Consider the following 26,600-nt stretch of genomic DNA (forward strand, 5'->3'; position numbering starts at 1 on the left):
CCCCTCGACTTATTGTGATACAGCCTGAATTCAAAATGGATTAAATGTTAGTTTCTTCTCACCTATTTACACACAATACCCCATAATGGCAAAGGGAAAACGTGTTTTTAGAATTGTTTGCACATCTATTGAAAATGAAATACAGATATCTAATTTACCTAATTTACCTAAATTAACCGAAAAGTATTCACACCCCTGAGTCAATACAAGTTAGAATCACTTTTGGCAGCAATTACAGCTGTGAGTCTTCCTGGGTAAGTCTACCCAAAAAATTCTTCAAACTCTGTCATGATAGGAAGGACGCCTGTAGTGACTGGGTGTATTGATACACCATCCAAAGTGTAATTAATAACTTCACCATGCTCAAAGGGATATTCAATGTCTTATTTTTATTTTGTTTAAGCTATCAAAAGGTACCTGTCTTTGAGGCGTTGGGAAACCTCCTTGGTCTTTGTGGTTGAATGTGGACTTGAAATTCACTACTCGACTGAGGGACCTTACAGATAATTGTAAGTTGTTATATGACTTGTTAAGCACATTTTTACTCCTGAACTTATTTAGGCTTACCATAACATAGGGGTTGAATATTTATTGACTCAAGACATTTTAGCTTTTCACTTTTAATTCATTTCTAAAAATATAATTCCACTTTGACATTATTTTGTATTTTTTAAATTGAACCCTTATTTTAGCAGGTACGTTTACTGAGAACACGTTCTCATTCACAAGCATGACCTGGGGAATAGTTACAGGAGAAGGAAAACTAGTTGCACGTCCCTGATCACTCTATTGAAGCAAAAAAAACACTTAACTCAATAGAAAACAGCACCCCTGTCAATACACAGCTGGACTCTTCTGCTCCCAATTGCTCCAGTTGTGCTATTTACAAACAAACCCTGTTCTGGGGGACTACAGTAAGCCTCAATGTAAAATAATAATTTCTCTTGTGACGTATTGCACAAGTCTACTGAAGATCCAAGGTCCAACATCACTACTGGACGGTTCTGACTTAGAATATGTAGACAACTACAAATACCTAGGTGTCTGGTTAGACAGTAAACTCTCCTTCCAGACTCGCATCAAACATCTCCAATCCAAAGTTAAATCTAGAATTGGCTTCCTATTTCGCAACAAAGCATCCTTCACTCATGCTGCCAAACATACCCTTGTAAAACTGACCATCCTACTGATCCTCGACTTTGGCGATGTCAGTTACAAAATGGCCTCCAATGCCCTACTCAATAAATGCAGTCTATCACAGTGCCATCCGTTTTGTCACCAAAGCCCCATATGCTACCCACCACTGCGACCTGTACGCTCTCGTTGGCTGGCCCTCGCTTCATACTCGTCGCCAAACCCACTGGCTCCAGGTCATCTACAAGACCCTGCTAGGTAAAGTCCCCCCTTATCTCAGCTCGCTGGTCACCATAGCAGCACCCACCTGTAGCACGCGCTCCAGCAGGTATATCTCTCTGGTCACCCCCAAAACCAATTCTTCCTTTGGCCGCCTCTCCTTCCAGTTCTCTGCTGCCAATGACTGGAACGAACTACAAACATCTCCGAAACTGGAAACACTTATCTCCCTCACTAGCTTTAAGCACCAGCTGTCAGAGCAGCTCACATATTACTGCACCTGTACATAGCCCATCTATAATTTAGCCCAAACAACTACCTCTCCCCCTACTGTATTTATTTATTTTGCTCCTTTGCACCCCATTATTTCTATCTCTACTTTGCACATTCTTCCACTGCACATCAACCATTCCAGTGTTTTACTTGCTAAATTGTATTTACTTGGCCACTATGGCCTTTTTTTGCCTTTACCTCCCTTATCTCACCTCATTTGCTCACATTGTATATAGACTTATTTTTCTACTCTATTATTGACTGTATGTTTGTTTTACTCCATGTGTAACTCTGTGTCGAACTGCTTTGCTTTGTCTTGGCCAGGTCGCAATTGTAAATGAGAACTTGTTCTCAACTTGCCTACCTGGTTAAATAAAGATAAAATAAAAAATATATATATTTTAAAAAATGGCTACAAATATTCTCTAATGAATCGTACTCAAACTAAAACGTATCGTTCCTGTGTCGGAGCCCATGCATCGAATCGTCTTGAAAGGGAAAGATGCACATCCCCACTAGCTTCTCACTCATCCTGATACAAGAGAAAGCCCTTCGGCTCCGTCTCAACAGTTAACGTTAAAGACAGTTTGCAGCATGTCTGTGTGTTTGTATTACACCTCTAACACCCACTTTCATTCTGTCACTTCTGTGGTAGTAACGGTACACAGGAGGCTCCTGTAAAATGCACCATCACCATGTATCACTTTCAGTCTTTGTAATAGTCATCCCTGCCTCTCCCTGTCACCCATCAGACCCTCAAATAGGCTGTGTACTGTGCTCACTAACTCAGTCATCTGATTAACTTATGACAATGTCTGAAACTCCATGTCCAACATTAGGACATGTTGGAGGTTGATTTTGAGTGTTTTCATTGCCTCGAACAGTAGTCTGCCTGATTCTAGGTCACTGTAAATCCAAGGTTTGTAGTTAGTTTGAAATGAACGCTAGTTCAGCAGGCTGTGTGGAGCTCTACTGGCTTCTTTTTTTGGCCTGATTCTAAGCCTGTTGCTACGGGAAGCTCAATGCATGATGGGAAGATGCATATCTTTCCAAAGCTGCACAGCTGAAAGCATTTGAACCTGCAGCTGGAGCTGTCACTCACAGGGCTTACTGTAAAAAGGTGACCGGGAGGCGGGCTGGATCAGGATGACATCACCGTTACCGACACATGGGGGGGAGTACTGGAGCTCAGTTTGCCCACGAGTAACCCCCCCCACACACACACACCTTGTGCTCTGTTTGCCATTGCAGATCCTGGCTGGATGGCAGTGCAGTCTGAATTCCTCTGCCGGTGCTGTGTGAGACTGTAGCTGCAGGGAGAGCGGGAGGGGGAGAGAGAGGGTGTTAGAACAGAGGGTCGTCTGTCACCATTCCCTGGCCTGTGCTGTCTACTCCCTGGGCCTCTCCTCCAACAGACTGTTGTTTCTGAGGCAGCGTATGGTGACATTGAAGCATGGTGCCAGACCAGACTCTTGATTTCTCTCAATCGTTCTCTATCCCACACACCCTGCGGATCTTTTGATCCTCTCACTTGTGGAGTTCATCAGGCTGATAAGCCAATCAAAGCGGCCCAAACCAGCTAGTCTGGGCTTTGGCTTGGATTAATCACTGCTCTCCGATCAGTCAGTCAGATCAGCTCCCACCTTGGGGCTAGCACACTCCCATAATGCACCTGTCATCCTGTTCTCCCAGAATGTAGCAGGGCTCCAATGTCACTGCAGGCCACCAAACCCCAATAGAATCACATGGGCCAGGGGAGAGCGAGACTTTTCCATTGTCAGGCATCCACCCTTCCCACATCAAAGAGGTGTCAAAACAACTCCATGAAAATCACATGATGGTTAATGGGACGATATGATTTAAAATAACTGTTCTTTAACCTGGGCAGTAGTGTTAACTCTTTTTATTATCAACCCTCAACATCAAGGTGTCAAAACTGACTGGAGGAAAATCAAATGGCTAAATGGGATGATGAAATTTGGAATGAAGGGATCTGTTGAATGTACCCCCAGCGTCAAAGATTCCGTGTGTCTCAGTTGGTAGAGTATGTGGCTTGCAACGCCAGGATTGTGTGTTCGATTGCCATGGGGGACCAGTATGAAAATGTACACACTCACTTCTGTAAGTTGTTCTGGATAAGAGCGTCTGCTAAAGGACTCAAAATGTAAAGAGAGGGGGGAAAGCCAGCGCTTTATAAATGAACCTATTGTCTGCATCCACCCTACCCCGCCACCACCTCTCGCCTCACACCTCCTCTGGTTGTCACACAGCTGGACTATTCTGGCCGTGGGAGGATGGGGAAGAGGAGCGAGAGAATGAGGAACTGGACTAGGAAGAAGAGGGAGAGCTCAACTGTTGTGGTCAGCATCTGAGAGATAGTGAGAGAGAGCCTCTCCCTCCTGTTTCAGACAACTCTGCCTAGTTTTTCCCAGCAAGGGTCAGCAGCTGTTGACCTCTAGTCCCTATCCCTCCTCATCCCCTCCCTCCCTCCCTGATCAGTAGAGCTTGAGTTCTCCCCCTGTCAGACAGTCTCCCTCTTCTCTGCTGCTGCTCCCCAGGAGCTTCCTGTAGGGTCAGGAGGGAGGGGAGAGGGGCAGGGCCTGGGCTGAGGCTCATCCTTTACTCTTTACACCACTGTTTATTCAGGTGGGCTCTGGGCTGCAGTGGGAGACCCCTACCCCCTCATGGCCCAGAGTAAATGCCCTACAGAGTCTTATTTGACCATCTGTGTGTGTGGGGGGGAGGGGGTGACCTTGTTTTGCTGCAGTTTGACTGGTGAAACACCTGTCTGGAGATACCAAAGGAAAAAAATAGGATTTTACCAAACACTGTTTCAGGCTGGGAGTCTAAATTAGGTTCCTTGTGTTGACTTTGTTTTACTCATGGACTTGATTTGAAACCAAATGTCATATTATCTTCAATTAGTGAAGAGACTTGGGGGGTAGGATGTCTGCAGGGGGAGTGAGACATGAATGAAACAGTAATAACAGATATACATATTTACAACTGTAACAAGGATAAATGTCCAGTGGGGGCAGGGTAAGTGTTTTGTAATGCTAGCCGGAGTGTCAGGGAAGTGCAACCATGGCTGCGGTATGGCTTTCATCCCCGCTCGGATAACACTGGCCTTCACTAGCTCTCCCCACCCACACACACACACATACACACGTACAGATGGCCGCACTGACAGACATTTGGTCAACCAAAAGGAAGTCTGGTTCTGTGTCCGGTCAGTGTGGATTTGTCTGTTTGTATCTGTCTGTGCACGTGTTTGTGTATGTCTAGGCCTCTATACGTCTGTGGGTGTCTATGCGTGTGTGTTGGCCCTGTGCTGGGTAAAGGTAAACAGGGAAGTGACTGAGATTCCTGTGCAGCTATGTCCATCCGTCTGTCAGGCTGCAGTCCTGAAGTGGATCTCTCCCAGCCAACACCAAAATAAATCACAGATGTGGATAGAGACTGTGACCCACCATTCCTGCAGAGAGCAGGCCAAAATCAAAATGTGCTTTGTAAAAACATCTTTCTGAGGCCTCTTACGCCATGGTTAACTGGACTATCAGGGGGGTCAGAGTTAGACAATGTAAGTCCTTTCATCTAGCCAAGTCGTTCTCCATTTGATTTGGAAGTAGTCTGTTACAATGATCACCAATAGAGTCCCACAGTGGCGGTGTCGTAGGGCTGTGTTTCATGTAGACTTACCCTGGCGGGATGTTTTGATAACCATGTCAATCTCTCTCGGACAAGGTGACTTATAAATATATTCGGCTCAATTTACTCTGATTCAAAAATGATAATTAGCATCGAAGTAGACATGTAAAATGTCAAATCCCTGCAAGCTCCTGCACATCATATCTAGCAGACACCTTTGCTAACAGGTGTTGTGTCAATTTAAAACTTGCACAAGACAATTCAGAATTGTCAATTTATTCATTACTACATTTAGCTAACATTAGATGGTTAATCCGGGGATTCTTACCTTTGCCTCGATTCGGCAGTCTCATGCAGATCATCATGACATTTGTAGTTCTTTGATAGCAACATTAGCAGCTAATTAGCGGTTCATTTTGGGGGGGTAAATACAGTGCATTCAAAAAGTATTCAGACCTGTTGACGTTTTCCACATTTTGTTACATTACAGCCTTATTCTAAAATTGATTAAATTAATTTTGTTCCTCATCAATATTCACAAAAATAGCCCATAATAACAAAGCGAAAACAGGGTTTTAGACTGCAAATTTATAACAAATAAATATAAAAAAAACAACACTTATTTACAAAAGTATTCAGACCCTTTGCTATGAGACTTGAAATTGAGCTCGGGTGCATCCTGTTTCCATTGATCATCCTTGAGATGTTTCTACAACTTGATTGGAGTCCACCTGTGGTAAATTCAATTGATTAGACATGATTTGGAAAGGAACACACCTGTCTATATAAGGTCACACAGTTGACAGTGACATGTCAGAGCAAAACCAAGCCATGAGGTCGAAGAAATTGTCTGTAGAGCTCCGAGACAGGATTGTGTCGAGGCACAGATCTGGTGAAGGGTACCAAAACATTTCTGCAACATTGAAGGTCCCTAAGAACACAGTGGCCTCCATCATTCTTAAATGGAAGAAGTTTGGAACCATCAAGACTCTTCCTAGAGCTGGCCGCCCAGCCAAACTGAGTAATCGGGGGAGAAGGGACTTGGTCAGGGAGGTGACCAAGATTATCTGGTATGATTAAATCAAGATTGAACTCTTTGGCCTGAATGCTAAGCGTCATGTCTGGTGGACATGCTCCTGAAGCAGTGATATTTGGCACTGTACTCTCTCTTTGTTCCTGAGTAGGTTTGGAAAAGAAGTGTGTTTGCTTTACTGCTGCTTCTTAAACAAGCAGCTATAGACTAGGAGCTGTGTTCTTCTCCTGTTTCTCTCCTCAGGTTTTCCTTCATCTTTACCCCTGAAGTTTTCTAACAGCGGTTGTTTATTTTCAGACACAATAATAAGATCCGTGCCATCGATGGAAGGCGGATGAGAGACCTGGTCTCCGTGGAAACACTGGACCTGAGCAGTAATGACATCACAGAAGTCAGAGGTCAAGGTTTCCCCGCAGGCCTCCAGATCAAAGACCTGTAAGATCATCCCTTTTCTTCTTATGTCAAACATTTTTCCTACATTTGTCATCTAATTGTAAATGTTGTACCAATGTTATCAATGTACGTCTTGGATCCATGACAGTGTGATATGCTGTCTTCCAGGTACCTGAGCAACAACAAGATCCATCTCCTGGAGGCCGGTGCTCTGGACCAGCTCTCTTCGTCCCTGCAGGTTCTCAGACTGAGTCGGAACCGCATCTCCCAGGTCCCTGTCAAAAGCTTCCAGCTCCCCAAGCTGACCCAACTGTGAGTACTGTTTCATACCACTTCCAGACACCTCTCAGCTCACTTAAGCACATGTTTGTTAAGTCTCTCTACTCACCTCCTAGCCTATCCTCAACCATCGTTAGAGAAACAACCATTGACCCGTGGCCAGATAAAGACAGTGTATAGTACCCATAGTCCATGACCCCACTGATGTTAGAGGGAAAATAACTTTGGGAAGTTAGACAAAACCTAAAGAGGCTGACTCCTCTGACACCGTCCCATTTATTGAGGAGAGTGTAGCAGCATTAGTTAACATCAGACCAATACCATGGCTGAGTTATGGCCTCTGTCCTCTCTGAGCCATGCTCTCTGTCATTGTCTCCCCCCTCCCCTGCAGCATGGGGCTAGTGCAGACCCATCCTTACCTCAGGACTCCCACTCTGGGGAGTAAAGACGCATGTAATGATACTCTCCTCCATTGTAGACAGGGCTCCCTTCTCTTCTCTTCACAGCCCTCCCAGTTTCCCCAGGTGGGTATTGTCTAACAGGTGGTCCCGGTGACACTGTATCTGTGGATGCTTGTGGCAACATTGAGGACACACAAAGACGCTGTGTGTGGATGTTTTATTGTTCAGCTATGCTCCTGGGCTGTGATGTTAAACCTCACAGATTCACTGGTACGAAGCTATCAGAGAACTCTTCTGATACAGAAGGCAATGTTGTTGTTTTTCATCTCGGGGGGGGGGGAGAATTTGTCTTTTTATCTCGTCCCTGAGATGACACTGAGCGGTTAGCTGTATACAGTATGCTCCAGACAGAAGTAGCCTCCTCGGTTTCAGAAGTGAATGCAGATGCCCTGCCCTTCAAGGCATGTGTGGCTGCAATCCAGTGCTGTTTGAATGTAGTGGAACAGATGGATCCTTTAGTTAACCCTAGCATGATTCATGATGGTTTGTGATCACGTGGTGCGATGCCCAGGTCAGAACTGGACCCTGTTCTGTAACCCAAACCTAGATACCGCCGTGTACGGCCTCTTATGTTTTTGTGGGGCTGAACGGTGCTGCTAAGATGTGTGTTAATGTATTACTTTACAGGTTTTTCCTGTAGGACCATACTTCTTCCTCTCATCTCTATCTCTCTAACTCCTTGCTGGGTTGTGTTGTCCTCCAGTGAGCTGAACAGGAACCGTGTGAGGCAGGTGGAGGGGCTGACCTTCCAGGGCCTGGCCAATCTGGAGGTCCTCAAGCTGCAGAGGAACAACATCAGTAAGCTCACCGACGGAGCCTTCTGGGGCCTGGCCAAGATGAAAGTGCTGTGAGTTACAGAAACATACCGCTCCCAACTCCCTGTCTGGCCATGAGGACTGGCTGTCCTCAACAACTGTTGTTAGGATCACTTTCTCCTACTCCGCTCGTATTACTTTCCGCTCTTAACAATTGTTTCACAAGCAACTCTATGCTCTATAATTGTCCATTAACATTGAGCTAAACTATGAACCACAATTGGACTACCTGTAATGTCCAATCTCCTGTCATACCGAACTACATTACCATGATGCCTAGCCTGAACCTGTCTGTGACCTCCTCCCCTGCAGTCACCTGGACTATAACAGCCTGAGGGAGGTGAACAGTGGCTCCATGTATGGCCTGTCTTCTCTTCTGCAGCTCTTCCTCAGCTACAACTCCATCTCCCACATCAACCCAGATGGCTGGAGGTTCTGCCAGAGGCTACGAGAACTGTGAGTAGCTCACCAAAACCCTCCCAACCCCTGTAAACCAAAGCAACAAAACCCTCCCAACTCCTGTAAACCAAAGCACCAAAACCCTCCCAACCCCTGTAAACCAAAGCAACAAAACCCTCCCAACCCCTGTAAACCAAAGCAACAAAACCCTCCCAACTCCTGTAAACCAAAGCAACAAAACCCTCCCAACCCCTGTAAACCAAAGCAACAAAACCCTCCCAACCCCTATAAACCAAAGCAACAAAACCCTCCCAACCCCTGTAAACCAAAGCAACAAAACCCTCCCAACCCCTGTAAACCAAAGCAACAAAACCCTCCCAACCCCTGTAAACCAAAGCAACAAAACCCTCCCAACCCCTGTAAACCAAAGCAACAAAACCCTTCCAACCCCTGTAAACCAAAGCAACAAAACCCTCCCAACCCCTGTAAACCAAAGCAACAAAACCCTCCCAACCCCTGTAAACCAAAGCAACAAAACCCTCCCAACCCCTGTAAACCAAAGCAACAAAACCCTCCCAACCCCTGTAAACCAAAGCAACAAAACCCTCCCAACCCCTGTAAACCAAAGCAACAAAACCCTCCCAACCCCTGTAAACCAAAGCAACAAAACCCTTCCAACCCCTGTAAACCAAAGCAACAAAACCCTCCCAACCCCTGTAAACCAAAGCAACAAAACCCTCCCAACCCCTGTAAACCAAAGCAACAAAACCCTCCCAACCCCTGTAAACCAAAGCAACAAAACCCTTCCAACCCCTGTAAACCAAAGCAACAAAACCCTTCCAACCCCTGTAAACCAAAGCAACAAAACCCTCCCAACCCCTGTAAACCAAAGCAACAAAACCCTTCCAACCCCTGTAAACCAAAGCAACAAAACCCTCCCAACCCCTGTAAACCAAAGCAACAAAACCCTCCCAACCCCTGTAAACCAAAGCAACAAAACCCTCCCAACCCCTGTAAACCAAAGCAACAAAACCCTTCCAACCCCTGTAAACCAAAGCAACAAAACCCTTCCAACCCCTGTAAACCAAAGCAACAAAACCCTTCCAACCCCTGTAAACCAAAGCAACAAAACCCTCCCAACCCCTGTAAACCAAAACCCTCCCAACCCTTGTAAATTGAGCACCAATTCCTGCCTCATCCCCAACCCCTGAGAAACAAACAAAAATATGAATCCCCTATTCAGCCCCCAGATATGGACCCCAAAGTCTTACCCATGCCTCCAACTTCAAACCCTGTCTCTTCTTGTTGATCCCCAAACACAACCCTAAGAACATAACCGTGAATCTGTTCTCTGCTCCGCCCCTCCCCGTACCTTCACGACAGCTACATGACTCACTTAACGCTCAATACCACACGCTCCTCTCACTATAAGCCTGTTTATCCCATAATGAGCGGTAAGATTGACAGTACTTAAGCCCATGCAAGAGTATGTATTCACATCTCTGTCAGGTTGGTAGAGGGCGTACAACCCTCGGTTGGTAGGGATACTGTGGTAATTGCAGCGGGATCTCCCCGTGTAGTGAAGGAGAGAGACTCTGTTTACACTAATGTAGAGCTCAGTTCTGCTCAGGCGTCGCTAACGACACGGCTGCCTGTCAGGCTCCTGTGTCTGGGTACTGTGCGTGAGAGAGACCGATTGCTCTGTATCTGTGTTGCAACTCGGGTTTCTATGATTTTTATTAGTGTATTCATGGTGACTGTGATATCAGTGGGATAGTGGCTCGTTTAGCTCCCAGGTGTAGAAGAGTGGCTGTCTTTCTGACCTGCCTGTTATTACATTCCGGATGAGACGGCAGCCTGCCTGATGGGGCATCACAGAGACTGGCCAGTGGCCACACATGACCACACTAGACCCCTTCAGAGAGGCACAGCCCAGACACTCACACAACAGACCATTTGACCATGTGTGCTGATAAGCAAGACATATTTATCACCACTGACGCACAATGTACCTACTTAAACAAGACCGTAACTCTAGGAAAGACATCAGAGAAGTGTCCATTTGTCCAACTGGAAATTTACACAATTTGTAAATGGTTTGTGTCTTGACTCCTTATCAAGCATGATAGGAAACTGCTGTGGATGAACAGATATTGAGCCAACGCCACTGTGGAAAAATACAGCATCTATCCAAAGGCAAGAAGACATTGAATAAGGCCATATAAAATATAGAATAATGACGTTTCAGGTAGGTTAGGTTACCTTAGTACTGTGCCATCTTGTCCTTCTGGTCCATGCCTGACATCGCATGTATTTATTTTTCATTTCCTCCTGTAGGAGTCTGTCCTATAACAACCTGAGTCGTCTGGACGAGGGTAGTCTGGCGGTGCTGGGGGACCTCCACACCCTTCGTCTGGGGCACAACTCCATCAGTCACATCACTGAGGGGGCCTTCAGAGGTCTCAAGGCCGTGCGCCTCCTGTAAGTCCTCCTGAACGCACCTAGAGCACACACAACTATGGTTCCACACTGTTGACTCATCCTGTTACTAGTTTAAAGGTCCAATACAGCCGTTTTTATTTCAATATCAACAGTTAAGTACCTTACTGTACCTTTTTTGCCTTTTAGCAAAAAATATATATCTCAAGCAAGAATTTAGCTAAGACTGTCTGGAAGTGGTCTGAATGGGGAGGGGAATATTGAATACTAGCTATTTTTGGCAGAGAGGTTTGGAACTCTGTCTATTAACCAATTTACCATTGGCATAGAGGTTTGGAACTCTTTGTCTATTAACCAATTTACCATGGAAAGCCTAAACTCCCACCCATGCAAACCTGCTGATTTAGAAGCTGTGTAGATTTGTATTTTAAACCAGCAACTATCAGGAAATAACACTGATCAAATGTTTTCACACTTTTACAGTGTTAGTTTCATCAGTTGTTGTACAAAATGATATAAAACATAGGAAAACAGAATTTTGACTGCACTTGGCCTTTTAAGAACAATTCAGTTTATTCATGTGGATTCAATATACACTATGGCTTTAAGCCCCTCTGGGGCCATTTACAACGTGGAGTTAGCTGTTTACTTTTCAGACCATTGCTTTCCTGCATATTCACGTGTATCTGTTTGAGGTGTGCATGTGTCACCTTTCATGTTTTCATTCTGTGAGAACTTTTATTCTGGTGCGTCTGTTCTCATCTTCCCTATTTTCGGTCGTTGATTCCCATCGATTTTGGATGCACATGTGTTCCCTGTCCTCTGCCTCCCTGTAGATTCTTTGCCTTTTTAAACGGAGCAGTGAAAGCAGTATGGGAGACTTCTCTGCCCCCACACCCTTATGCACGCACCTTGAACAGGAAGAAAGAGAGGAAGAGAGAGGCAGGGGTGTGGGTCCTTCTGCTAATGTCTTTTTGGCCCAGGATCTTCCCAGAGAGCCAGAGAAAAGAGTCAGACCTTTGCTTTGGAGATGAGGCCTTTCTCACAGGGGGGTGACAAGCCAAGGCGTATACAGGCCTTTCTCACAGGGGGTGACAAGCCAAGGCGTATACAGGCCTTTCTCACAGGGGGTGACAAGCCAAGGCGTATACAGGCCTTTCTCACAGGGGGTGACAAGCCAAGGCGTATACAGGCCTTTCTCACAGGGGGTGACAAGCCAAGACGTATACAGGCCTTTCTCACAGGGGGTGACAAGCCAAGGCGTATACAGGCCTTTCTCACAGGGGGTGACAAGCCAAGGCGTATACAGGCCTTTCTCACAGGGGACAAGCCAAGGCGTGGCCTTTCTCTGCTGGCACAGGGGGAGCGTTGGGCTGGGGGAAGGCAGGCTGTAAGGGGAGCTGAGGCAGGTCTAATCTAATCAGTGAAGTGCTGGGTAGGAGTATACAGGCCTTTCAGTGAAGTGCTGCTGGGTGCTGGCAGGCTGTAAGGGGTTGAGGCAGTCTGTGAAGTGCTGGGGGAGCGGGCCCAGGCTGTAGGGAGCTGAGGCAGGTCTAATCTAATCAGTGAAGGCTGGGTCGGAGGCTGTAAGGGAGCTGAGGCAGGTCTAATCTAATCAGTGAAGTGCTGGGTAGGAGCGGGCCCAGGCTGTAAGGGAGCTGAGGCAGGTCTAATCTAATCAGTGAAGTGCTGGGTAGGAGCGGGCCCAGGCTGTAAGGGAGCGGAGGCAGGTTTAATTTAATCAGTGAAGCGCTGGGTAGGAGCGGGCCCAGGCTGTAAGGGAGCTGAGGCAGGTCTAATCTAATCAGTGAAGTGCTGGGTAGGAGCGGGCCCAGGCTGTAAGGGAGCTGAGGCAGGTCTAATCTAATCAGTGAAGTGCTGGGTAGGAGTGGGCCCAGGCTGTAAGGGAGCTGAGGCAGGTTTAATCTAATCAGTGAAGCACTGGGTAGGAGAGGGCCCAGGCTGTAAGGGAGCTGAGGCAGGTCTAATCTAATCAGTGAAGCACTGGGTAGGAGCGGGCCCAGGCTGTAAGGGAGCTGAGGCAGGTTTAATCTAATCAGTGAAGCACTGGGTAGGAGCGGGCCCAGGCTGTAAGGGAGCTGATGCAGGTCTAATCTAATCAGTGAAGCACTGGGTAGGAGCGGGCCCAGGCTGTAAGGGAGCTGAGGCAGGTCTAATTGGGCAGCCACTGCCGACATTAACAAGGCAACGGCCATTCACACTCAGCCAGCCAGAAAGAATAGGGAATTGGCAGCTGAGTCTGGCCATGGAGGCAAAGTAACCAAAAGGAACCAAAGGGGGTGAGGGAAGGACTGAAGAGGGTAGGGGAATTATTATTCAAATGTTTCCTTTGCCCAGATGACTTCAGCAGTTACAGGGTTTTCTCTGCATAGACAAGTCTTTGGTGGGCTGCCAAAGTGTTTTTTTTTTCGTGAAACCTTTTCTGGGGGGTTCAGGATGGGAAAAGGTTTTCAGTTTAAAGTTAATATAAAGTATGTAAAACATATTTTAATGCTTGAGTCACCCCGATAGCACAAGTCATAGCAAAATATGTAGAAGAGCAGGAACTTTGCTTTAAAACTGCACATTTTTCTCTTAGCCTCATGGCAAAATGTGTAGAATTGCAGGAAATTTGCCTTAAAAAAGTACAAGGTTTCCTCCGCGCCCACCACCTAAGCTGCATTTTAATGTAGAAAACCTGCTGAGTTAGTAGTGTCAGAAAAGCTAATTAATTGCATTCAACCACAGGTTGGTGGTACCTTAATTTGGGAGGACTGGCTTGTGGTGATGGCTGGAGCGGAGTCAGTGGAATGGTAACAAGCAAACGGTTTCCATGTTTAATGCCATTCCGTTAGCGTTGTTCCTGCCATTATTATGAGCCGTCCTCCCCTCAGCAGTCTCCACTGCATTCAACATGCGTTTAGAAACTTCCTGGCAGACTCCAAGGGAAATTTGAGATTTTATTGAGTCTTATTCTGGCTTGACATGTGGTGGGACTGACATACCTGCCACCACACTGCCGGGCCAGACCAGGCCATGCCCATTGACTGTCTGAATCCAAAGACATTGTGTGCCCGCCAACCCCTCCATGCTGTTATGAATTATACATGTGTATCCCTGTGTTGGGTTGTGTGCCTTCACCCCTCTCCTCCTCACAAAGGAAAGAATGTGCTTGGCTGGCAGAGCAGATCAGCAGAGAGGCTTGCTCTTTAGACCAGGTGCAGGATGGGTGGAGGGGTAACCCGTGACTACCAGCCCCATCTCTGCCAAGGCTACACAGTGCTCCAACTCTGGCAGCCTGTTCTGCTCCCCTCCTCTATCTCTCTTATCCCTTCTCTCTCTCCACAGGGAGCTAGACCATAACGACATCTCAGGCACAATAGAGGACACCAATGGGGCCTTCTCTGGACTGGACAGCCTCAACAAGCTGTGAGTATCCCCCCCTCCTTCTCTCACCCCTACCCCCGCCTTTCCGCCATCCCCCTCTCCCCAGAACCGGTCCCTTGAAGCTGGCTGCCCTGCCACTGGTTGATTGTCTGCAGGTCTTCAGTCCAGCGTGAAGGGTTTTCCATTGCAATCCAATAGTTTCCTCTGACGAGTATTGCCTACCTATAGCCTATATCTAGTTCTCCCAGACCTGGCTTCAGACAGGACCAGCTCCATCTCTCCCTTACCTCTGGGCCTCACATGTCATTTGGAAGTGTAACACAGAGATGACTCTAAAAGTTGCTCCAAGTTTTATTAGGCTTTTTCATGAAGCATTCATATTTTAACGGCAACAGACTTGAAACAAGCATGAATCTGGTTTTCATTTGGTTTACCAGACTCTCAACTACAATTGTGTCCAAGTTCAGAGTGTCTGTTGGTGGGAATTGAACTGCCTTGACGGTTAAACGATGTCAATTTTTTGTGATCTCTCGTATAACTATTAAACCATAGCACAATGAACATAGTGGGCCCTAAACAATCCTGGGATAAAAGATGGTGTCCAACCAAGGCTGTTCCCTTTGAGTGCTAGCCTATTCAAAGGGCTTTTCTATCAGCCTGCAGGATATGAGCCTCAGCAGCTCTGTCGGTCTCTAGCCCTGCTACTCTCTCTCTGCTCCACGGCCATGCCTTCCTGCCTGTTGTTAGGGACTGAAAGAGGGTGAAATTGGCCCAGCGCTGGCACAATCCTTCCATCCCGCCGGAAAACAACACTCCCCAGCCCTGGGAAAAACAGAGAGAGAGGGGCGGGACATTAAAGTGTCCTCCACACGCTTTGTGTCCCAGATTGTGAAGGGAGAATGCTCTGAGTTAACTTGTGCTCTCACAAGTGGCCACAAAAACAAACTATTTTCTCATTGCTCTTTTGAGGTGGAAAAATACATTAATATATTGAGTGTAGAAATGTTTGTTACAACATTAAAGTATTTTATTTTTTCCTAAATGTGAACACTCCATGAAGACCATGTGATTGGAATGAAAGGCAATGCAGACTGCTAGATGTGATGCTAGGAATAAGAACAATTTAAAAAATATTTATTTAAATATGCTAAATACTTTGGATGGAAGTGCAGTAACTTAGTGAGTAGTGGTTGTCTGTGATGAAGCCTCATGTGCAGCCCGTCTCCCTCTGTAGTCTGGAAACACAGACCTCTGGCTGATGTGGGGTCAGTAGTGAGTGACATCTCTGTCAGGAGCTGACCGGTTCTGTCCATGACCAGTCTGCCTGGGGGCCCCTAAACACAGAGGCTTTCTTATAGAACGCAATACCTCTTATCAACATACATCTTAGTGTTAGCTAATCTCCCCCAAACAGATGCACGCCCAGTGGGGTTTGAAACATGGTTTGTATTCACATTGCACTGTGTAGATTTTCAGTGGGTCCATATAGAAGGGGAGAGTGGAGGAGGCGTGACAGGATTGAAAGGTTCTGATCCAGGGGTCTTAACTCTAAACCAGCCAACTGTGTCCATCCGCTCCTCCTGGGAAGGAAGGCAGAGAGAAGGGAGAGGAAGGAAGGATGGAGGGACGGATGGACGGACGGAAGGAGGGAGGGTAGAGGTGTCTTTTGAAGAGCGGCTGGGATTAGACCCCCAGAGCTGCTTGTTCCTTGTTTGAACCCGCCTTGACAAGGCTACTTTTATTACTCTACAAGCTGTGTTGTCCCTCAGTGAGACAACCTGCTTTTCATGTGCCTCCCCCTGGCTCAGCCCCACCCTGTCATCGCTATTAAATACTAATAAAGATAAAAGTGGTCTTTGAAGAGCGGGGCCGGGAGAGCCAGGGCCCCGAGTCCCTCACCCTCCTAATCTCCACACAGTTCGGATTTCCAATACCTCAATCTTCTGGTCTTATCAGATTCAACCCCACTAATTGTGCATTTCTCCCCCTCTTCTCCTCCCTTACCCCTTCCTCCTCTCTTTCACTTTCTCACTTTCTCTCTCTTTCTCTCACGTTTATCGGCGCCCTTCATGTTTGGAAATTGCAGAACTCTGTTTGGGAACAAGATCAAGTCGGTGGCCAAAAAAGCCTTCTTAGGCCTGGAGGCCCTGGAGCACCTGTGAGTATCCCACAATGCACTGCACGCCCCCAAGTGCGGCTGCCAAAAGTAGCTGCCTAAGAGGGCTGTTAGAAATTAAATAGCGTCTTTGTTAAAGGAAAAGACGGGCAGTTTGTGGGGTAAGCTGCTTCCCTCTCGTTAGAGGCAGCTTACACTTTGGTCCTTTTTCCCTGGTGCAGGGGAGAAAAGTGATTGAGCATATGGTCAGTTTGGTACAATAAATTGAATTTATATAAGCTCTTTCACAGACTGACCGTTAGGAGAAAAGTGACATTGGTCTTAAACGCCTGAGTCTTTCCACCTTGCTTAAAGAAAGCCCTTGCTGGCCGTGACACCGCTGTGTGTGTTCCCATGTCCCATTTATGTCAGTGCTGATGGGTGGCCCTCTGTTTAATGTCTCAACAGGAATCTGGGAGAGAATGCCATCCGCTCTATTCAGCCAGAGGCCTTCAGCAAGATGAGGAGCCTCAGGAACCTGTGAGTCTGCAATGATGAAAACACACACACATTCCTCACACTTAGTCTCTGGAAACTGTGATTGTCTTCACAATGTTATGATATGGCTACACAATACTGCTGCAGTTCATTCTTTCAGATCAAAGCAAGTCTTTAAAGGAGAATGACCTAACAGCCCCCCCCCCCCCACAGGCTCATCCAGAGTGACAGGTTCCTGTGTGACTGTCAGCTCCACTGGTTCCCTGAGTGGCTGTTGACCCGGGGGCTACAGACGGGCGTAGAGGCTACCTGTGCCCATCCTGAAACCCTGAAGGGTGCCAGCATCTTCCAGGCCCCGCCAGAGAGCTTTGTCTGTGGTGAGTAATGCGTGTGTATTAGGGCTTTCTGTCAGACCGTGCAGCCAGCAGCTAAGACCAGATGGTGTTTTACATTCCAGCTCTTGCTTGTTTACTGTGTGTGTGCGATTTTATAATTTTTTTCTCCAAGTTTTTTGATGTAGGTTCACTGTCTGTTTGATCTGTGATGTGCTAATCCTTCCTTGTTTGTTTGTTTGTTTGTTTAGTATACATATCTTCTGTCACTGAGAAAACATTTGGTTACAAAGAATAATGCTTATGTAGGTTTATTGTCGTCCCTCCATCTCTCTCTTCCTGTAGATGACCTGCCTAAGCCCCAGATCACGGTGCAGCCAGAGACCACAGTGACGGTTCTGGGTAGTGACGTGCGCTTCACGTGCACGGTGGCCAGCAGCAGCAGCTCACCTATGACCTTCGCCTGGCGCAAAGACCAGGAGCTGCTCCGCCATGCAGAGGTGGAGAACCTCGCCCACCTGCGCGCTCACCACGGGGGGGTGATGGAGTACACCACCATTTTGCACCTGCGTCATGTGACCTTCACCCACGAGGGCCGATACCAGTGTATCATCACCAACCACTTTGGCTCCTCCTACTCTACCCAGGCCCGCCTCACTGTCAACGGTACGCCGCCAGGTCCTGAAGGGTTAAGGGTCTCCCAGTATGAGAGTGTGTGTGTTTGCATGTGGTGAGATCCTTTTCTCTCTGTAATATGCTGATTCAGTAGATATTTTGCCCAGTTAAACTCAAGTGTTATTCTAGTGGTAATTCTTAGCTTGAGCAAAGTCTCTTTGTTTCTCTGCATGTCTCTGTGTGTGTGAGTCTCTCTGCATGTCTGTGTGAGTCTCTCTGCATGTCTGTGTGAATCTCTCTGTCTCTCTGCGTGTGTGTGTCTCTCTCTCTGCATGTCTCTGTGTGTGTGTCTCTCTCTCTCTGCATGTCTCTGTGTGTGTGTCTCTCTCTCTGCATGTCTCTGTGTGTGTGTCTCTCTCTCTCTGCATGTCTCTGTATGTCTGTGTGTGAGTCTCTCTACGTGTGTGTGTGTGTGTGTGTCTGCATGTCTCTGTATGTGAGTCTCTCTCTGCATGTCTCTGTATGTGTGAGTCTCTCTCTGCATGTCTCTGTATGTGTGAGTCTCTCTCTGCATGTCTCTGTATGTGTGAGTCTCTCTCTGCATGTCTCTGTATGTGTGAGTCTCTCTCTGCATGTCTCTGTATGTGAGTCTCTCTCTGCATGTCTCTGTATGTGTGAGTCTCTCTCTGCATGTCTCTGTATGTGTGAGTCTCTCTCTGCATGTCTCTGTATGTGTGAGTCTCTCTCTGCATGTCTCTGTATGTGTGAGTCTCTCTCTGCATGTCTCTGTATGTGTGAGTCTCTCTCTGCATGTCTCTGTATGTGTGAGTCTCTCTCTGCATGTCTCTGTATGTGTGAGTCTCTCTCTGCATGTCTCTGTATGTGTGAGTCTCTCTCTGCATGTCTCTGTAGTCTCTCTCTGCATGTCTCTGTGAGTCTCTCTCTGCATGTCTCTGTATGTGTGAGTCTCTCTCTGCATGTCTCTGTATGTGCGAGTCTCTCTCTGCATGTCTCTGTATGTGTGAGTCTCTCTCTGCATGTCTCTGTCTGTGTGAGTCTCTCTCTGCATGTCTCTGTATGTGTGAGTCTCTCTGCATGTCTCTGTATGTGTGAGTCTCTCTCTGCATGTCTCTATGTGTGAGTCTCTCTCTGCATGTCTCTGTATGTGTGACTCTCTCTCTGCATGTCTCTGTATGTGTGAGTCTCTCTCTGCATGTCTCTATGTGTGAGTCTCTCTCTGCATGTCTGTGTGTGTGAGTCTCTCTGCATGTCTGTGTGAGTCTCTCTGCATGTCTGTGTGAGTCTCTCTGTCTCTCTGCGTGTGTGTCTCTCTCTCTGCATGTCTGTGTGTGTGTCTCTCTCTCTCTCTGCATGTCTCTGTGTGAGAGTCTCTCTGCATGTCTCTGTGTGTGAGTCTCTCTACGTGTGTGTGTGTGTGTCTGCATGTCTCTCTCTCTGCATGTCTCTGTATGTGTGAGTCTCTCTGCATGTCTCTGTATGTGCGAGTCTCTCTCTGCATGTCTCTGTATGTGCGAGTCTCTCTCTGCATGTCTCTGTGTGTGCGAGTCTCTCTCTGCATGTCTCTGTGTGTGCGAGTCTCTCTCTGCATGTCTCTGTGTGTGCGAGTCTCTCTCTGCATGTCTCTGTGTGTGCGAGTCTCTGGTGGAATTTGGAACAAATTGATTTAGGCGTGTTGTGGAGCTGACAGTGCCCATCTATTACACGCCCTGTCAGTTTGGCCAACAGATGCTGAGTGATTGGCTGCCCTGCCCACCCAAATCAAACCCTCTCCCTAAAACAGAGACTCTTGTGTTAACCTATGTACTTCTCTGTTGTGGCTAACCCAGTGTGTCATATCTTCCTTTCCCACAGTCTTGCCTACATTTGTGAAGACCCCTGGAGACAACACCATCCGTACGGGCACCACTGCCAAGCTTGAGTGTGCTGCTGAGGGGCACCCCACCCCCCAGATTGCCTGGCAGAAGGATGGGGGCACGGACTTCCCGGCGGCCCGCGAGCGGCGGATGCATGTGATGCCGGATGATGACGTGTTCTTCATCATGGACGTCAAGCCGGAGGACATGGGCGTGTACAGCTGCACCGCCAAAAACACAGCGGGCACCGTGTCTGCCAACGCCACCCTCACCGTGCTGGGTAAGACTGACTGCTGGTCACTGGGGCTGAGAAATGCCAGGGACCTCACAATGCGACAATATCACCATACTTAGGTGCCAATACGATATGTATTGCGATTCTCACGATTCTATATGACGTTCCAAACAAATTGCTCTCTGCTGCAGAGAGGGCATTAGAAAATGAGTGTTGATTAGTCATGGAAATAAAAGTGCTGAAAACATGTTGGCTCACTATTTTAAAAAGATGGAGAACAGGATCCTGTATTTTTGGCACAGGTACAGCTGACTAATGCTACCTAGCAAGAAAAAATATATATACTTGAAGTCAAAGTATCAAAATAATATTGCGATAACTGTATAGATTTTTTTCCCCCTGTTACTACTGGCAGCCTCTCCCCACGCCTACTCAGGCGGCCTCTCCCCACGCCTACTGGCGGCCTCTCCCCACGCATACTCTGGCGGCCTCTCCCCACGCCTACTCTGGCGGCCTCTCCCCACGCCTACTCTGGCGGCCTCTCCCCACGCCTACTCTGGCGGCCTCTCCCCACGCCCACCGGCGGCCTCTCCCCACGCCCACCGGCGTAAGATGGCTCGGTGGGACTTATAGTTAGTGCATTAGTTTTAAGATGGCTCGGTGGGACTTACAGTTAGTGCATTAGTTTTAAGATGGCTCGGTGGGACTTACAGTTAGTGCATTAGTTTTAAGATGGCTCGGTGGGACTTACAGTTAGTGCATTAGTTTTAAGATGGCTCGGTGGGACTTACAGTTAGTGCATTAGTTTTAAGATGGCTCGGTGGGACTTACAGTTAGTGCATTAGTTTTAAGATGGCTCGGTGGGACTTACAGTTAGTGCATTAGTTTTAAGATGGCTCGGTGGGGCTTACAGTTAGTGCATTAGTTTTAAGATGGCTCGGTGGGACTTACAGTTAGTGCATTAGTTTTAAGATGGCTCGGTGGGACTTACAGTTAGTGCATTAGTTTTAAGATGGCTAGGTGGGGCTTACAGTTAGTGCATTAGTTTTAAGATAGCTAGGTGGTACAATCACATCACAGTCATAGTAAGTACATTTTTCCTCAATACAGTAGATATCAGTAAAGTCAGAGCTAGTGGGGGGGTGTGAGTTCACTATTATTATTATTTCTAGAGCGCCTCCCACCAGTCTCCCCTGCCCTGTACATACATCACATTCATCTGGCCAGTTAGCATTCCCGCATCAAATCAAATCAAATGTTATTTGTCACATACACATGGTTAGCAGATGTTAGTGCGAGTGTAGCGAAATGCTTGTGCTTCTAGTTCCGACAATGCAGTAATAACCAACAAGTAATCTAGCTAACAATTCCAAAACTACTACCTTATAGACACAAGTGTAAGGGGATAAAGAATATGTACATAAAGATATATGAATGAGTGATGGTACAGAGCGGCATAGGCAAGATGCAGTAGATGGCATTGAGTGCAGTATATACATATGAGATGAGTATGTAAACAAAGTGGCATAGTTAAAGTGGCTAGTGATACATGTATTACATAAGGATGCAGTAGATGATATAGAGTACAGTATATACGTATACATATGAGATGAATATTGTAGGGTATGTAAACATTATATTAGGTAGCATTGTTTAAAGTGGCTAGTGATATATATTTTACATCAATTCCCATCAATTCCCATTATTAAAGTGGCTGGAGTTGAGTCAGTGTGTTGGCAGCAGCCACTCAATGTTAGTGGTGGCTGTTTAACAGTCTGATGGCCTTGAGATAGAAGCTGTTTTTCAGTCTCTCGGTCCCAGCTTTGATGCACCTGTACTGACCTCGCCTTCTGGATGATAGCGGGGTGAACCGGCAGTGGCTCGGGTGGTTGCTGTCCTTGATGATCTTTATGGCCTTCCTGTGACATCTGGTGGTGTAGGTGTCCTGGAGGGCAGGTAGTTTGCCCCCGGTGATGCGTTGTGCAGACCTCACTACCCTCTGGAGAGCCTTACGGTTGTGGGCGGAGCAGTTGCCGTACCAGGCGGTGATACAGCCCGACAGGATGCTCTCGATTGTGCATCTGTAGAAGTTTGTGAGTGCTTTTGGTGACAAGCCGAATTTCTTCAGCCTCCTGAGGTTGAAGAGGCGCTACTGCACTTTCTTCACAATGCTGTCTGTGTGGGTGGACCAATTCAGTTTGTCTGTGATGTGTACGCCGAGGAACTTAAAACTTACTACCCTCTCCTTACTATACTTCCTACATAACGCTTCCTACATAATGCCACCTAACTAACACACAGCCCTCAATGTTTGAGAATTCATGGCTTACTAAGTCTAAAAATGAACACTTAGTAAACTGCTCTAAAGCCAGCTGTGAACTGGTGAGCCTTGGTCCTAGAATGAAATGCTTCTGGCAGCTGTGGCCTTCCTCGAAGTCAGAGGTCAGGGTAGGGGTCAGATGGGGGAGGGTAGGATAGAGGGACTTCACAGAGGGGTTTTTGTTAACCGTTCTCACCCCTCCTCAGGGAGGGAGGGAGACTGCAGGCCTCCATTCTTCTAGAGGGGCTTCTATTGGACTTGTAAGGGCTTGGTCTACAGCTATGTGAATTTGATGAGATCACGTATTGTCAAGTACTGTGGATGTGTAAGGGCTTGGTCTGCTCTACCTTATGTAGTGCTTTTAGTCCAGAACAACTCCTCCCAGGGACACGAGGTAGCAACAGCCCTCAGGAGTGGCTTTGTAATGTTTAGTCATGCATGTGGAAAGAAAAGTCCGAGCTGAGGCCCAGTCTGAAGAGGTGGAGTAGATCGAGTGAGATCATGATATCACTCTGTGTTGAACAAAGCATAATGGACCATCACCCGTTGTCATTGTGTAGTTTGATATGAAGTGTTGAGTAGAGTTGGGATTGACCAGTCTGCTCTGGTGGGATGACTACACTTTGACCTGTGACCCCTCCTGTCTACAGAGACACCCCACCTGGCCCAGGAGCTGGAGGACCGTAGTGTGGTGGTGGGGGAGACTGTAGTCCTGCAGTGTAAGGCGCTAGGCAGTCCCCTACCCAAAATCACCTGGCTGAGGAACGACCAGCCCTTCCGCCCCTCCGACCGACACCACTTCACCCCCGGCAACCAGCTGCTGGTCATCGGCAGCGCCGCTGTAGAGGACGCTGGGAGGTACACGTGCGTCATGTCCAACAGGCTGGGCACGGAGCGTGCCCACAGCCAGCTGAGTGTCCGCCACTCCGCCTGCGCCGCTACACCCGGCCCCAGCACCGTCACGGTGGGCATCATCGTCATCGCTGTGGTAACTAGCATCGTGGTGACCTCTCTGGTGTGGGTGTGCATCATCTACCAGACGCGCAAGAAGAGCGAGGAGTGCAGCGTCACCAACACGGGTGAGAGGGCGCTCATGTAGTTCTACTCGTCAAAGGGAATGGCTGTTTACTATCCATGTGTTGCGTTGGTGACCGTAGTTTGTGCTGATGGTGATGGTTTCTCTCCCCTCCCAGATGAGACCAATGTGCCCCCGGACGTCCCCAGCTACCTGTCCTCCCAGGGGACCCTCTCGGAGCGCCAGGATGTGTGTGTCCGTGTGGAGGCTGGTGGTGGACCTCTGCCCAACACGCACACAGACAACACAGGTAGTGTGCTCAGTTTGATTTCCATATGAACCTCCAACACACACCCATGACTGATCAGTGAATGTTTTCTTTACATCGTCTCTAACTGTGGAAAAGGGTGGGCGTGGTAATAACGCCGTTCTCTCTTGTCTGGTCTAGGTTACGGTGAGGCTGTAGTGTGTACAGAGTGTATGGAGAATGGGAATAGCTACTCCAAGTCAGACTCAGACTACCTTCCCCAGGGACTGGGACCTGTAGGCCTGGAGTACCAACAACACCTCCACCACATGGACTACAGCATACCTTTAGGGGTGGACACAGGACCCTACACCGCCTCCCTCTGCAACGGGACCTCCAATGGAGTTAGAAGGGACGCCCAGCCACCTGCGTTTCCCAGCAACCACAATGTATTGTCATCACAGAGAAACCACAACGACAGAAAAGGTAGAGTGCTCTTTCTATTCCACACTGTTGAGGACAGGATGAGGAATGGTAGAAATGATGTTATGGATGGAGCCCTTAGCTGTGTAGATCAGCCTGCCATGACAAATCACAGTGAAGGGAATCTGATGAAAAGCCGCATTGAGTTCCCGTCACTGCCTAACTCACAGGGGAGCAGGTCGGGTCTTGTCCTGGGATGCTGTACATTTTGGCAAGGAACGGTCTGGGAGGAATTAGGGGTCAGAATCCGATCCTTGCTTCATAATGTCAAATTAGCCATATGGATGCAATCCATAGCCTTGAGCTCTGCACAGATAGGGGTCTTGATTGTGTGTTCTCTTCTCTCTCGGTGTTCCCTCCCAGATACCTCAGTGAACAGGACGGGACAGACGACGTTAGTGTGCTCCCTTTCCCAAGAGGAGGCCTTCCACAAGCCGGTGAAACTCTGCCCCGTAACAAGCCAATACACACTGGACACAGACTGTGAGCCAGAGCTCAGACAGACTCTCCTCTCTAATGGACATACTCCCAGAGCCTTCCAGAGCCATGCACCCCCCTCAGGAGAGCCAGTGACTAGCAGGCTCTCCCCACCATGACACTACCAGACTCACTAGCCCTGAGTTGACTTGTTCTTTGCACTGGGAACTGCTACCTCAAACAGAGAGGCCAAGATCTGATCCTGTCCCCTGTTTGGACTAACGAGGCAGGAGCAGGGAGGGGCGTCTGGAGTTTAAGGCAGCGCTTGTGTGGGTGGTGTCCCGTCTGAGTGTATCAGATGTACATACTGAAAACCTTCTCCTGGGAGGTGCCAACCAATCTTAGCTCCTAAATGTGACTTGCATTTGAAGCATGCAAATGTAGGTAATATTGTAGAGTAATGTGTGAAAGAGAGAGAGCTATACCATTGGACAATTGACTGTACATAAGAGTTTTCATGTATATTATATAACTTTTACAAAGAGTATTTGAAATTATTCTGTGCATGATAAGGAACGGAGTGATGGTATTTTTTGTTGTCTTTAACAAGCCTTGTCAGCCTCTACCTACCTGCTTCAACTGCCGTGCCTTATTGCATGATCAAAGAAACCACTAACCAGACTCTTAGTATAGCAGAGATGTGAGAGCTATCGGTACACTTTGTCATACCATGGAACACTTTATTGCACTTGGAATGTTGTTTGACAAATGCAAACGCTGCCCATCATGGCCTTAAACCATAAATCATATTTACTAGTATTTTATGAAGGAAGGGCTTTGATTTGGGTACAACATGGAACAAGGGGGGTTTGGGATATGAAATGAGGTTTTGGATGTTTAAGCACTTTTGTACTACTCATACCTAATATGAATGTAAGAATTCTTAGTCAGGAAACGTGTCACATTTCTGACATAGCGATGGAATGTCAAGGTACTGACCACCACTGCACTTCAGTTGTCTTTGGTTTAGGGACTACGTCCTCCACGGTGCCTCAGCTCCCATTTATTTTCATTTTTCTTTTGTCCAACTAAAGGCCCAGATCCTTTGAATTCACATTTGTCATGAATGTTGGTCCAACTTTTAAAATCATTAGTCCCCCACCCCCATCCCAATATGTTCAGCTATAACATGAACCTGCCATGCTGTAAAGGGAATGAGGAACTCACCAGGAGGCATTTTGAGACTGTTGTCACACTGTTCACACAGGGAATGGCCAGTATTTAGCCTTTGTCATAGCACCACACATCCTCATCATCGTCATCATTATGGTACTAGTACAACCTGTTCATTCAGGAACTTTTGACTGGTACAAACAATCTCTTCATTTTATAAAACTGCTTACTGCTGGGAAAGTTGTGAAATGTACTCTTGCCAAACCGAGGAAAAATGCCCCATCTTTAGGCCTGGATACACAATGTCAGGTTAAACAGAATTACATTTCCCAATTTTTCCAATGTATGCTATATTTTTTCTGTAAACACTTGCTATTTGCGGTATCAAAGGCTCATTGTTTGACATTTATTCTTTAGAGAACAGGAATTCTAGATGGTTAGTCAGTTGTCATATCATCCCACGGGGGTGACATGCAGTAATTTATTTCAGTCAACTGAATCCATTGTACCAATGTCAAAGTTTAAACATTAAAGTGTCTAATAAAATCACATTTTGTGGAGTGTGTTTTTCCTTGCCTTTGTGGTTCAATGTCGTCTCAAATTTATAAGGGGGCCAGGCAAAGCAAAATGATATACACTACTTGAATTAGCAGGTTTGTCAAAGGTATCGAACTCATTCATGTTGCTTCTGTCTCTATGCAAATACATTGGAGGTTCATCTCTAAAGCCAGGTTTTAATTGTAAATTATAGGCTTGGCGAATGTCTAAGTCCATATTGAATGAGGGACAGTGGCTGGACAGAATGTATGTCAGTTA

General features: G+C 47.1%; 1 protein-coding gene across 1 annotated transcript in view; it reads left to right on the forward strand.

Annotated features, from left to right (window-relative positions):
• LOC112219209 (leucine-rich repeats and immunoglobulin-like domains protein 1) overlaps positions 1-26,333 on the forward strand; it is a 44,793-nt gene extending 18,460 nt beyond the window's left edge. The window contains exons 4-18 of the mRNA XM_024380404.2: positions 6,605-6,742; positions 6,869-7,012; positions 8,144-8,287; positions 8,568-8,711; positions 10,992-11,135; positions 14,442-14,522; positions 16,567-16,638; positions 17,044-17,115; positions 17,287-17,450; positions 17,751-18,071; positions 19,893-20,174; positions 23,100-23,528; positions 23,643-23,774; positions 23,913-24,197; positions 24,558-26,333. Of these exons, the coding sequence (XP_024236172.1) occupies positions 6,605-6,742; positions 6,869-7,012; positions 8,144-8,287; positions 8,568-8,711; positions 10,992-11,135; positions 14,442-14,522; positions 16,567-16,638; positions 17,044-17,115; positions 17,287-17,450; positions 17,751-18,071; positions 19,893-20,174; positions 23,100-23,528; positions 23,643-23,774; positions 23,913-24,197; positions 24,558-24,790 (2,785 nt within the window). The 3' untranslated portion in view covers positions 24,791-26,333. The remainder of the gene's footprint in view (positions 1-6,604; positions 6,743-6,868; positions 7,013-8,143; positions 8,288-8,567; positions 8,712-10,991; positions 11,136-14,441; positions 14,523-16,566; positions 16,639-17,043; positions 17,116-17,286; positions 17,451-17,750; positions 18,072-19,892; positions 20,175-23,099; positions 23,529-23,642; positions 23,775-23,912; positions 24,198-24,557) is intronic.
• The last annotated feature ends 267 nt before the right edge of the window (positions 26,334-26,600 follow it).

This window comes from Oncorhynchus tshawytscha, linkage group LG02, assembly GCF_018296145.1.
Source record: "Oncorhynchus tshawytscha isolate Ot180627B linkage group LG02, Otsh_v2.0, whole genome shotgun sequence".
NCBI lineage: Eukaryota > Metazoa > Chordata > Actinopteri > Salmoniformes > Salmonidae > Oncorhynchus > Oncorhynchus tshawytscha.